Source organism: Armigeres subalbatus, chromosome 2 (assembly GCF_024139115.2).
Source record: "Armigeres subalbatus isolate Guangzhou_Male chromosome 2, GZ_Asu_2, whole genome shotgun sequence".
In the NCBI taxonomy this organism is placed as follows: Eukaryota; Metazoa; Arthropoda; class Insecta; order Diptera; family Culicidae; genus Armigeres; species Armigeres subalbatus.
In genome coordinates this window covers 119,121,647-119,135,180 of record NC_085140.1, presented here as the reverse complement: position 1 = coordinate 119,135,180, position 13,534 = coordinate 119,121,647, and the positions used below count along the sequence as shown (strand labels likewise).

At 45.6% G+C, this 13,534-nt stretch overlaps 2 protein-coding genes across 2 annotated transcripts in view; both read left to right on the top strand.

Moving 5' to 3' along the window:
• The window catches only part of LOC134210725 (nucleosome-remodeling factor subunit NURF301-like), a 42,830-nt gene extending 37,672 nt beyond the window's left edge, over positions 1-5,158 (top strand). Inside the window, 2 exon segments of the mRNA XM_062686964.1 lie at positions 1,969-3,181; positions 3,256-5,158. Coding sequence (XP_062542948.1) covers positions 1,969-3,181; positions 3,256-3,431 — 1,389 coding nt within the window. The 3' untranslated portion in view covers positions 3,432-5,158.
• A 178-nt stretch (positions 5,159-5,336) lies between these two features.
• LOC134209186 (nucleosome-remodeling factor subunit NURF301-like) overlaps positions 5,337-13,534 on the top strand; it is a 130,961-nt gene continuing 122,763 nt past the window's right edge. Inside the window, 5 exon segments of the mRNA XM_062685169.1 lie at positions 5,337-5,393; positions 5,448-5,572; positions 5,636-5,890; positions 6,100-6,288; positions 6,585-6,782. Coding sequence (XP_062541153.1) covers positions 5,337-5,393; positions 5,448-5,572; positions 5,636-5,890; positions 6,100-6,288; positions 6,585-6,782 — 824 coding nt within the window.

Here is a 13,534-nt window from a genome sequence, read left to right as displayed (position 1 = left end):
GACGGTAAAATTTACGATAAAAAATATGATACTTATCCAGTTCCAGTATAATTTGATACAGTATTTTTAACGATTAACGATTTTGGCTTACTTTGTGTTGTCCCATCTTTATACATAAAAGTTCAGAATATACACAAATCCAAGCCTGTCCACTAGGGTGGCTCAAATTAGTACGGAAAAAAACTTTTTTAAATTTTTGAATGGGCCGCCCTCTTATTCGGTTCTATTTGATGCCCTGATGCTCTGGACAAAATTTCAGCCCAATCGGTCAACGTTTGGGCGGTGCTAAACTCGTTGGAAGTTTATATGCAAAAATGTATGCAGAAACATCCAAAAACAGTAAATTGCAGCTGGACTACACAACTTACGATGAAGAACTATGATACTAATTCAGATCTTGGGGAATTAAAAAACAGAATGTTATGCTGAAAACCGCGAGAAGATTAGAGTTTGTCCGGCTAAGTTATTAGCATTTCTCTGGAGTGGGGTTTGAGCATAGGGGAAATGACGGCTTCGGCAGGTTTTGTTCTATTATTGGCAGGGGGGTTTTTATAACCAATTATGCTCAAATTTGGCCTAAACATTCTTTGCATATCAAAGAATATGGTGGCCAAATTTCATTAAATTTGGTCAACAAAAACCCCCCTGCCAATAATAGAACAAAACCTGCCAAAGCCGTCTTTCCCCCTATTTCGTTTCTTTTACCTTTGAAAAGAAATAAATTCACCCCTACAACACTCCAGTAAAATGCTAATATCTTAGCGTGATAAACTCTAATATTCTCGCGGTTTTCAGCATAACATTCTGTATTTTATTCTACAAGAACTGAATGAGTATCATGGTTCTTGATCGTAAATTGTGCCGTCCAACTGCAAATCACTGTTTTTGGATGTTTCTGCATACATGTTTCCATATAAACTTCCAACAAGTTTAGCACCGCCCAAACGTGTCAACGCGATTTGGCTGAAGTTTTGTCCAGAGCATCAGGGCATCAAATAGAACCGAATAAAAGGGCGGCCCATAAAAAATATGGAAAAGTGTTTTTTGAGCCACCCTAAAGTCCACGTTAAATTTTGGACACCTATTTTCCAATGCGACTTTTTAACATTTTCACAAAGCACTGAGACGATCAATTTACATGACAGCTGAATATCTCCGCTTTATGTGCAGCTTTCAGCATGTTTCCATTCTCGTCCAAATTGATCAAATGGCCATAATAAATTGACCATTATCCCAGTGTTCGGAATTTAACGTGGACAGGCTTCAATTATCCCCTACCAAAATGTATACAGATAAAGAATATTATGTCAAATTTTTAGAAAGATTCCAGTTTCTTTTATCAATTGATTAGATTTTCTTGTATTTCTGTAAAACAAGTTTGGAAAATTCAACGGCAACTGAAAGTCCAGTCGGAGAAAACTGAAATCGGACTGCCACGCAAATAAGGGTAGTCGTAGTATACAGTATGCATCAAAGTCACACGCGTAATTTTTAGGGGCAAAGTTCCAGATAACCAAACTACGCTCTACGAATAAAAGTTATCCCATTGGTTACCTCCTACTGGTGAATACTTGAATTACTTTTCAGGATGGTTCATTATTTGGTTCACTGAATTGTGCGCTTGATGTGGTTGTTTTTCTGCTTCCCAACCCCTACTGGGACATTGCCGCCTCGCAGCTTAGTGTTCATTAAGCATTTCCAAAGTTATTAACTGCGAAGTTTCTAAGCCAATTACAATTTTTGCATTCGGATATCATGATGATACTTGCCCAAGAAAGTCGGGAAAATTTCCAAACCGCGAAAAATGAACCGGCAGCGGGAATTGAACCCAGCCAACCTCGACATGGTCAGCATGGCAGACAAAATCGGGGAGCGACATAATCGGGTCAACACTGTATTTATGTATTGTAACAATCAGACATGGCTTACAGTTAAAATTACCTCATTTATCATCCTTTTCTCCCTCAGGTGCAAGCGACCAGTACGACACCGCAACAGCCGGTTACTCCGCAGAAGATAATCATCAACAATCAGCAGGGAACAGTGCAGAAAATTATCACCTCAAGTGGACAGCTGATAACCACAACAGGAAGTCCCGTTCAGAAAGTGGTTACACAATCCAATTTACAGCAACTGCTGCAAAACGCTGGGCAAAAAGTCGTGGTTGAATCGAACTCTGGTCAGAGTCCGGTGCAGACGCAGAAGGTTCTGGTCGCCACAACTCCCACCGGCCAGCCCGTGCAGAAACAGATACTAATCCAGAACGCTACATCTCCCCAGCAGATTATTATCAACCAAGCCGGTGGGCAAAAGGTAGTTCAACAGATCGTTGCCTCACCAGGTCAACAGATCATGATCGGTGGCCAACGGATTATGATAGGTGGCGGTCAAAAGATTATCAGCAATCAACCCATTCAAATCCAGCAGAACCAACCGATCCAACAGATACAGCCAATCCAACAGGTACAACCGAAAGTACAGCAAGTGCATCAAATCGTTACCTCCTCGCCACAGCCTCAGCAACCCCAGCAGATTCAGATACAGATACAGCAACCTGTTGCTACACAATCAACCCCGCAGCCACAGGTTCAAACTATTCAAGCGCAATCGTCTCCTCTCTCCCAAGGCCAAAGCCTAACCCAACAGCTGTCCAGTGGCAAGCTCCAACTGGCCAACTTCAATGGTCAGCAAGTGCTAATACGGCCCTTGGGTAATAATCAGGCACAGGTTGTTGCCCACATTAAAACACAACCCAACGGAACCGCGCAAATCATTCCTTTGGCAAATGCGGTCGATCCTCCCGCTGCACCAGTTCAAGCTCAGCCAATGCAACAAGTCATGCAAGCCGCTCCGGTGCAACAAACGACCATCCAGCAGGTTGTACAGCAGCCAATAGCACAAACCACGGTCGTCCAGCAAGCATTCAACGCATCAGGAACCTCTCAAACTACGTTCCAGCAGCTTGCCGCCGCGACTCAACAACAGCAGCAGGCACTGGATCCGGTGGAGCAGACCTTACTGCAAGGCCAACCGCCAGGAACGGTCATCAAATGCGTCACTGCCCAGGTGATACAGACTCAGCAGGGCCCGCGGATAGTGCTGCAAGGTTTGCAAGGTTCCGAATTTACCCCTGCGCAGTCCGCCCTAGTGCAGCAGCAGGTCAAACAACAGCTGCTCAAAGGTTAGTAATCCATTGCATGCAACACGCAATTCGAATGATTCACCTAACGTATTGATTTTCTTTTTGTTGAGTAGCCCAGGAATCGAACGGTAAGCAGGGTGTTCTCGGACCGACGAAAATCTACTTGGCCATTCAGCCGTCCCAGCAGCAGGCCGTGGTAGCCCAGCCGCCGCCATTGGCCCCGGTACAGATTAAACACGACGGTGGCACAACCCATATCCAGCTGCACCAGCAAGTAAGTCGCTACTAGAGATTTTGTTTTATTTTCGTTTGTTCTTTATTTTACCATTTTCGGATTTATTTTTTATTCCGTATCGTGATGAGATTTTTGCGAGCCCATGTGATGGGTCGCGCGATAAAGAGAATGGTATGCACGATTTCTTCTTTCCTGGAGAGACACGGCTCGAAGAAGGGAAAGTGGTGCGCGAATCGAGATTAGGATTATTGTACATATAGTGCCCTTATAATTAACAGTATTGTATATATATATATAGATTAGACGCGCTTTTTTCAGAGAAGCATTCAACAAATTCTAAAACCTTAGTGTGTAGGTGAGAAGTTATCGTGCATTCCAAAGTATTTGAAATTGTAGACAAAGGCCTAGATTGTGGGTTTTGTGCAGTCATACCCCACGGTGCAGTAATCTTGAGGTATATGTCTCTTTTTAGCCTTAGCGTTTAAGTAAACTGTGTCCTGTGTTTTAATACTTTTTTTTAACTGATCGATTATGAAATCTATATGGGCATACATTTTATCTGTGACCAACTACACAATTATTTTAGAATTGAAAGTAACCAGAATAGCGATCCATTTATATATGGAAGTAAATTGCATAATCTCATTACCAATATCCTCAGTTTAGTTGATTTAGTTTGTGAGTTCTTCTCACGGCAGTATAACTTTCAGCCTCCCATTTTTTTTACGAATTTTGCGTGACCTAAAATAAACGATATCTGCTCCACTATTCAAAACATGTTCATATATAAGTTGTATTCGCACTCAATCACACACAATCGTTGTTCACTGAATCACAAGGTTTTGAATATTTGTCCTTGAATATGGGTACATGAGTCTGAATTGTGGAGCAGAAACACTGTAGGTTGAAAGTTTTAGAGCAAATTTTATTTTTTGAGCTCCCGCTTTGTTTACGATAACCCACCTTTTTACGCATTGCATTGGAATATCCAAATTTTGCTTGATTACTGATTTGGGTAGACGATGTACGAACTTTGAATACTACATGTGATAATCACAACCAGCCTGATATCATATGCTCGTATCTTGGACTTCACTCAGATGTTACGAGTTGAAAAATAGAGAAATTCAAAATTTTACAATTTTTTGAAGTTTCGAGTTTTTTGGGAGCTGTAATCTGTAACTGTAACTGTAATCATTCAAAGGCTGTCGATACAAAATTCCAAAATTTTAAAATTAAATTTGCTTTATATTTCCAACAACGTTTTCGTATTTCACCGTCATTGACATCACAGATTTTACGTACCTTTTATCAAGTTCCTAATGTACATGATCGATCCAAATACTATAGAAATTGGTAAACATTCTAGATTTTTCATTCTTATTGAACCTATTCGCCGTCAACTTGTCAGCTCTTATTGGTTCATTGTCTGTCCTTAGTCAAGTTAATTCAAAATATTCCATGACAAACAGCAAACAAAACAAAGCCTATACATAAAGCATCTCTTGAGACTGAACAAATGGAAATGGACAGCATTTACGATTGGTTTTTCCTGTTCCTAAGAATAAGCAAAGCTCCAGAAGTCTAACAATACATGCATAGCTTTCAAGCGACATTCCCAGTTCTCCACTTCCGTTTAATGTCCTGACTAACGATAAACAATCTGCTGATGCCACGTCCCATTCAACTCCAATCGTGGTAGAGCACTTCTCGATATGCCTATCCTAACGAAAGAAAAAAAAAACGACGTAGCAGCAAATCTCCGCAACGTTGCAGAGTAATCATTACGAGTGCTCGTTGGCCGCAACGGAGGTCGCTTTAGTGGCAGGTTTCACCATGTAGCCAAGAACAACAACCTGTGTGGCCTTATCCGTGTGAGACCATTGTTCAAAACATGTTGGCTACGCACGCTCTAATTTGAGCACGTTGTCTGCTGTTGGTCTGCAGCGCATCCTGGACATGCCTACGGTGGGACGAATGGCCATGAAACCGGTCACAAGCGACGGAAAACATCAGGTAAGTGTGAACGTTGCTTATAAATATCGATTTTCAACGTTTTCTGCAATAAAGGTAAACAACGAGTCAGAGATTATGTCACTGGAAATTCTCAAACATCGGTACGCAGGAATCTTCAACGAGAGAATGCAATACTGCGCGAAAGTAGTCATTCCATGGAGCTCCAAAACTGTCGTGGTGTAGAATCGCTTTCAAATCAACATTCTTTGTCAAATGTTAACGTGTTATATTTCCGATACTAGAGGTGCAATCCATCCGTTCGTTACGAAAGCGAAAACGCGCCGAATCTCCACAGCAAACCGAACGCAGGTCAGCGAAGAGTGGATCGATGAAGACAAGCTAGAGCTGTGGGAAATCAAGCTATACGGAGAAAGCAAGAGAAAATTGCTGCGGCAGCCCAACATGTCACCCGCACCAGTACGGAAGCTTCCTGTTACTCGTCCGACACCTACATCGTTCGTGAATCATCCATTCGTCGATCCAACCAACAAGGCAGTGTTAGCAGCAACAATGTCTCATCCGGATAAATCCAAAACAAATCAGCGGTCATTTCCAGTAAAGCCTCTCGAGAGGAGATACGGAAAAATAACAGCAACTCGGATACAACGAGCAGCTCACAATCAGAAAGTGCGATGGAACTCAAACAAGGTTGAATTGTTATATTTGATAATAAGTTCAATTGATTTTGACATTTTTTTTCTTCTAGGCTCACGACGGATGGGCCACCCTCCCAAGCAAACAATCGTTCAGCGACGAATAATCGTCAAAATGCGAGGCAACAAAGTTATTCAGCAAAATATCACCCAACCGGCTCGAGCCTAACCCCAGCACCATCGGCGACTCCGTCCCCAACAACTAAGGTCAGCAAGCAGCTACCCTCCGGCGAAACCCGACGGTCCGCAAAAGTTCAAACTATTGGGTCCAGATGGAAAAGTTAGCGTACGGTCTGAACCCGGGAGCAGCTGATTCAGACGCCGACGGAAAACTGCATGTTCTCAGCGCAGCACCTGGACGGAAAAGTTTCTAAAGTTGTACAATAAACGGCGATGTATCGTTCCAGCAAGAAAGCCGCTGGCGGCGGGAACGACTTCCTTCAAACTTACATTTGTGTTTTCCTCTTATTTCTCTTGAAGGAGCAAACCCGCTAGCAAACAAACCATAGCCGCGAAGGTGTCAGAAAATCATCACAAGGTGGCTGCTGGCGCTAGTCCTGTTAGTGGTTCCGCGCTTCCAGCAGCAACGTGGCGCCCAGCACAGCAGCGCCTCGGTGACGGTGACGCCTCCCGCGATCACTCAGCCCCAACCGCAGCAAATTCAGGTACAGCAAGTCCAAGTGCAACAACAACAGCCGCAGCAGCAGCAAGCTGCCCTGGTGGTTAGCCCTGCGTGGTAACTCAGCAAGTTGTAAATAAATCGCCTAGCATTGTGGTTCGAAATCAGGCATCCAATCAAACAGATTATTCAGAAGCAAGTAGTTCAGAAGGTGAGTTTAGCATTTGGAATCGAATTAGTAATAAGGGCGGAATGTTTAGGAAATACTTGCACACGTTGAAAAATCTGGCATGCAAGTCAATGGATTGTAGATCGGTTTAGGAGAGAGACACGTAATACCAAGAAAAGCCCAAAGTCTCGGATTACGGTCTCTACACCGGTTTGACCCGAAAGCAAATAAAACGGTTTAATTTAGATGCAACGATACAGGTCCCCATCCTTGGAAGCAAATGAGGCTCATAATTCTGGCTGCGCTGTCGGCAGGGACATCTTCATGCTGTTGGGTATCACCTGGGATCCATACGCTTCTATGAATGTTTGGACACAGGTATGTCAACCGAATTATGGGCGCATACGACCGCAGGGTGTCCGAATGGGGCTCGCACCAACATTGTGTGAGAACGGTGGCGTCCGGTTCGACGGTAGATAGTTTGTTGGTCCCTTTAGTTTAGTAATTCAGTCCAACCGATGTGGTCCCTTTGAATTGGTTTGGTTTCTTCAGATAGACTCCGGAAAATGTGGCAGGCAAGACCCCGGTGAACAATCCGCGCACTTTGATTACTTTCTGATTGAGGATGGATGCTCCCCAACCCCAACAATCGGCTCGTTAAGTGTCACCAAGACGGTCAAAGATTGACACGAAAAGTTTTCCAAAAGGGGGAGAGGGTGACACGGAAAAATTTGAAAACGATTAGATGTATAGAAACGTAGAGATCTGGTGTTATATTAAAAAATGACTTTGGGAATGGAAAGTTTTTCGAAATCGATTTTTTTTCTATGACCAGTCATAGACATGCAGAAAACTCGAGATCTGGTGTCTGAACTTTTGGGACATGACAAATGTATTCGTGCAGCGTTAAACGTCCCAGCAGGTTCATTGAGCCGATATGATTTTATTAATTATTTTCTCAAACTACAATAGGCCTCCATGATCTGATGTTCTTCGACCTGATATCGACTCGTGAAGCAAGATGCCATACTAAAATTATTTTCTTGGTTACTCTGATGGTTCTGTTCTATTGGTATCATTTTCGGCAGTCACCAGTGAGCCAAGTACACAAATTCTTCTACCACCTGATTTCGCCACTACGATGCAAACTCGTGATGCCTCACATTGTCTCTCTTGAACCTCTTCCTATCATGTACTTCGTCTTCGACGTGTTGATGACCAGTCCGATCCGCTTAGCTTCCTCTTCACTGGATGGTTCCTCCATCTTCTCAGAGTTACGTGCCATAATATCTATGGCGTCGGTGAAGCCAAAAGCTGGACGGACTTACTGAAAATGTACCACTCGTGTTAATCCCCGTTTCGATACCCATTCCAAAACTCCAGAACGTTTTGAAACTTTGAGCATCCTCATTCAAGAAAATTTAGTTTGCATGATGCGTATATGATGCTTATTGGACCAGATTGGGCGAATACCGACGATGAAGACATTGCAATAGCCTTGGATGATCTGATAGATACCGGGGCTGAACTCCAGAACGTTTTGGAGTATCTTGAGCATCCGTATTTAAGAAAATTATATTTGCATGATGCGTATATGCTTATTGAACCAAATTGGGTGTATATCGACGATGAGCACACTGGTAGTCGTGATTGATCTGATAGATACCGTGGCTAAACTCCAGAACGTTTTGAATACTTTGAGCATCTCGAATTCAAGAAAAGTTTGCATGATGCACATAATCCTATTGAACTTGGTTGGTATACTGACAGAGGACATTGCAAAACCTTGGTTGGTTCGGTAGATACGTTTGAACTCGGAACGTTTTGGAGTATCTTGAGTATCTCGTATTCCTGAAAATTAATCACACGCATATCGTTCAGGATGGCTCAACTTGTCTTTTTTTTTTCTTGAGCAAGGGTAAACGGAAATTCCAACCAGACACCTGAGGAGTACTAGGTAGTGTGGGATTTTGTTGTCGCAACTTTACCGACCCACTAAAACCAAACCCTTTCGCCAGTCCCGTACCCCGGCCCGCATAAGAAACATCAGGGGGACTATTGAGAACGCTCACGCCATGCTAACGCACTTGACGTCAATACACACAACATCGACTTCAAGGTGGCTACCTCACCACCCGTCGATCGCAAGCTATGATAGTAACCTAACGGTCCGTATCATAATCTCACGTTGGAGACGAGCACCGAAACAACCACCGCGCGTGAACCGCAATGACCTCTATATCTACATCGAGGTCCTCGCAGCCCACCCGCGACATGTTTTGTCGGGGTGAGCAAATGTTCACTGCATCACAGGTGTCTACTGCACACGTTGGTTTTGTTCAGACGCCACCACCGCTGCAGTTTCGATAAATCTGTTGAGATGCTGTGTTCACGCATTCCATATAGCTTCCTCCCGGCACATCCTCTCGACGAGGTTGTCCGGGGTTGTATCCATACCATTAATAAGCAGCATGGCATTGGGTTCTATCTCGAATCGCGGGCATGCGAACATCACATGCTCTGCCGATTCTACCTCACCCACATTCAGGACACTCCGCAGAATCTGCGAAGCCAAACCTGTGTAGGAATTTCTTAAGCAGCCATGTTCAGACAACACCTGTGTTAGGTGGAAGTTGATTTACATGCTTTATCAACCCAGTTGGACACATCGGAATCATCTGGGGTCCAACGACCTTGATGCGGTTCCCATGCTCTTTGCCATTTGAGCAACGAAGCTGCTCTCTTGACACGTCGCACCTGCACCGAGTCCCTTTCGTTGTAGCACTCACATCCTCCTCTAAGAGTATGTCGATCGGCATCATTCCAGCTATAACGCACACCGCCCCCATATGATATGGTGCGATATGCGTCTGACACGTAAACACTGCCGGTGTACTCTGATCAATTTTTACATTGTATTGGCTTTTAGTGCTACGGCCCATGCCGCACGCCATAACGGATGATAGACAATGCTACGCCAGCTATCAGCCTACGCACTTGACTATGCATCGCCGATCTGTTGGACATCATTCGTGATAAAGATTTTATCGCCAATGAAGCCGCTGACATGCATAATCGACGTGGTCGTAAAATTGAGCTTATCCGATCATCACGCCCAGATGCTTGAGAGACCTCACGGAGTTAATGTGCAGGTCCCTTACTTATCCTCGCCTGTTGTGGCCCATGACGGTTATGCACTACCAAGACTTCCGTCTTGTGATGTGCAAGGACAACGCCTCGAGTTGAGCCATTCTCCACTCTGCCAATCGGCATGAAGCCTTCAGTTCGACTTCGTCGAGAGTGTCTCCTGTTACCTCCAGCATTACATCATCCGCGAAGCCTTCTATTTCACACCGGCCGAGACTTAGGCGTAATACTCCATCGTACATAATATTCCACAGAACCGGTCGAGGATCGATCCCTGTGGAACACCCGCGACACCACGATCGACTTTGACCAGCATCAGTGTCGTATACAGCACCCTATTCTGAAAATAGCTTTTCAGTATCCTGCACAGGTAATCCGGAACTCTCAATCGGTGCAGGAGTCAGCAATTGCTGCCCAGCTAGATTGTTAAACGCGTTTTTACATCAAGTGTAATCAACGCGCAGTACCTATACCTCTTCTGTTTAAACTCTCGCTATCTTGGCGTATCCGTTACCGCTCGAATTGCTTCGATGGTAGAACGGCCCTTACGGAAGCCATACTGGTTGCTAGATACACCAGCACACTCTGTATAAGCCGACAATCTATTCAGAATGACCTCTAGAATGACCCTTTCAGCTGTGTCGAGTAGGCAATTGGTCTGTATGCCGAAGGATCCCCGGCTGTTTGCCAGGCTTCGGTAACAGCACCAATTTCGCCGTTTCCATCGATCTGGTTTCCTTCGTCCATGCATCTCTGGAGGCAGTCCTGAACATATACGGTGCAAGAATGGCGTGTTTAAGGGCCAGGTTTGGAATACATCCGGCCTGCCTATTGAGCTAAGTTTTCTGGCTACGATAAGCTCTTCGTTAGTCACTAGCGGTACCACGTCAACTGACTCGTACGGAGTAGCGGGCCAGTTCGATGATTCATGCCTCGGAAACAACCGTCGACTATTTTGAACATCCCCGAGATTTCTCAGGTGGCGGTATTGTTCCTAGCCATCACCATCCTGATGCATCTCCCCATGGATTGTCGTTTGCCATCCTGCACAGCCGCTCGAAGCAGGCTCTCTTACTACATTTGATCTCGTAGTCTTGAGCTCTGCTCGCTGTCTGGAACACCCTGCGTCTCTCGACTTATCAGTGTCTGTTCTGTCACGTGCAGCCTTCTCTTTGCTCGAAGACAGGTTCTACGAAGGTCTGACGTGTCAGTCCACCAGTACATAGGTCCGGTTTCGAGAGGTTTTTCCTCCTAGGCATCGTCACATCGCATGCACGGGTTAGTACATCGATTAACCTGCGCCACTTAATCCTTGTTCGCGTCTCCCATCGTAGTGATTCCTCCAAGAGTTCTGGGTTGAACTGCGAGGTCATCCCAGATCGGCTTTGCCGATCCGCCTTATGTGCTACGGGGATACCGGATCATAAAACGAATTTCCTGATGATCGCTGGAGGTATCTCATGAACCTCCCATTCTGGCTCCACTGTCCATCCCGCGCCGCAGAAGGTCACATCGATGCATGAATCACCGTTCGGTCCCTGAACGTTGGCACTTGGCCTTCATTCAGCAGGACTACGTTCAATACCGCTAGCGACTCTAGCAGGGTATGACCTCTGGCGTTTGTGGACCGGGATCCCAGTCCACTGCCCACGCATTGAAGTCGCCTGCACAACTAACGGTTTTAAGCCAGTTAGTTTGCTGCAAGAATATCTACTACCCTAGTAAACTGCACTATACTCCACCTGGGAGGAGTAGCAGCACAAAAGTAAACACCGTTTACCTTTGCTATAACGAAACCCTCATCATCAGGTGATGATACTATCTCCTGGGGATATTGCCCGCAAGTCCAGATGGCCACCATCTGAGACTTATCCGCAATCAACTACCGTTACCGGAGGATGCGGTATGGATCGCAGCAAAGCTACATCAGCTTTACACTCAGTAACCGACTGTTGTAGCAGCAATGAATCGACTGCTTTGAGCGTGCTTACAGGCACACAAGAGTTAACTTTCTGAAATCAGTATGGCGAAAGGCATCTAAGGTTGATTTCTCAAAATTAAGCACTTTAATCGAAAAATATTTGGTATGCGTAGTAGTGGACACCATCCCTCATAACCGGTACCAAATAGTTTTTCATGAAAAGCTCTAATTTTGAGAAAACCAGCGTTAGATGTCTTTCGCCACTAACTGGCGGTTAACTCTTACCGGCTATTTTGTGCATATACTATAGGCCTGGATGTGGCTGCGCGAGTGAAAATCAGCCACCGCAATAATTCATTGAGCCGCCTTGCAGTGGTTCAGATTCTGGCACCTGCGTGTCTGGATCCTTCTAGAGGCCGGACAAGCCTGGACACCGGTGAGGTGTCTGTTGTCGTACCGGGGACAGATCAGACACCTGGTGCAGCCTGACAGGTGCGAGCTTGGTGGCCTTCAACTCCACACCTACGGCATAGCTTACTGCGATTAGGGCCTTTACATTCATAAGATTTATGACCGTTGGGGAGAAACAGGTCTGAAGCGGTTCTTATACTTAGGACATACCGACCAACCCACTTTCAGTTTAGCCTTATCCATTACCTTTTTTCCTCAGCCTGAGGTACTGGAATGAGGCAACCTGCATTCCTCGAAGTTTTGCGTAACTGAACCGTAGATTCCTGGATCTCAACTGCACTATCTCTCAGTGCGTCGACGATCTCTAGCTCCATTTATCCAGGCCCTGCACTGGATGTCGAAACTGGACATATTTACTTGAACCCCATCGCCCAGGACTTCCTCCGTCAACTTTTGTACTCAGTACTCTTCTGAGAGCATCCGCTTCAAGACGAGAATCATCGCCTCTCCGCGTCCTTCGGATGCAGTTGAATCTCTCCCAGGCCAGCGAGTTTGTCATCAACTCTCGGCGGCTTCAAGACTTCGGCGTAGCTTTGTCATCAGCATGACGATAATCGCCTCGCCTCTGTCTTTACGCTTACCACTGAATTGAAGGCGCACCCGTCTCCTTCTGGGCTCTACCCTTCTTAGCAGTGGCGCGTATCGCTGCCTCGCGCTTTCTCTGCGGCCTGCTGCCGTTGCCTTCTCGCCTTCTTGGGATTCACGACTCCCTCCACGGTAGATCTTCCTCCCGGCGAGCTTCAGTGGTCCTCGATGGTGGCGACTGGGTTCACCGGCTTGGACCATCCTTCTGCCTGTCCTTCTTCCTTTCTCTGGCTTCGGGCTGGGACTCTCGAGCTGCTTCGGTTCGCCTCCTGCGTAACCTTACTCAGCATCGGGTCGCCCCTGTTACAGCCATCCTTTGTGGAGTTCCTCGACCTGGCTCTCCGCCAGTCGTTTGTTTCGGACAGGAGACGAATTTCGATTCTGCCCCCTCTTGTCCTTATCCGCCTGCTTCCGCCCTTGACAAGTTTGCGGAACTCTCTCCGCACTCTTGCTGGCCTCTGAGGGACCTCCACTGATTTGGCCTCAACTACTAGGGCACAGAGTGCCTGCACAGCAAGTTTCAGATCCTTGCTGCTCTAACCCGATTGTCTAGGAACGACATAATCACGTCGGAAC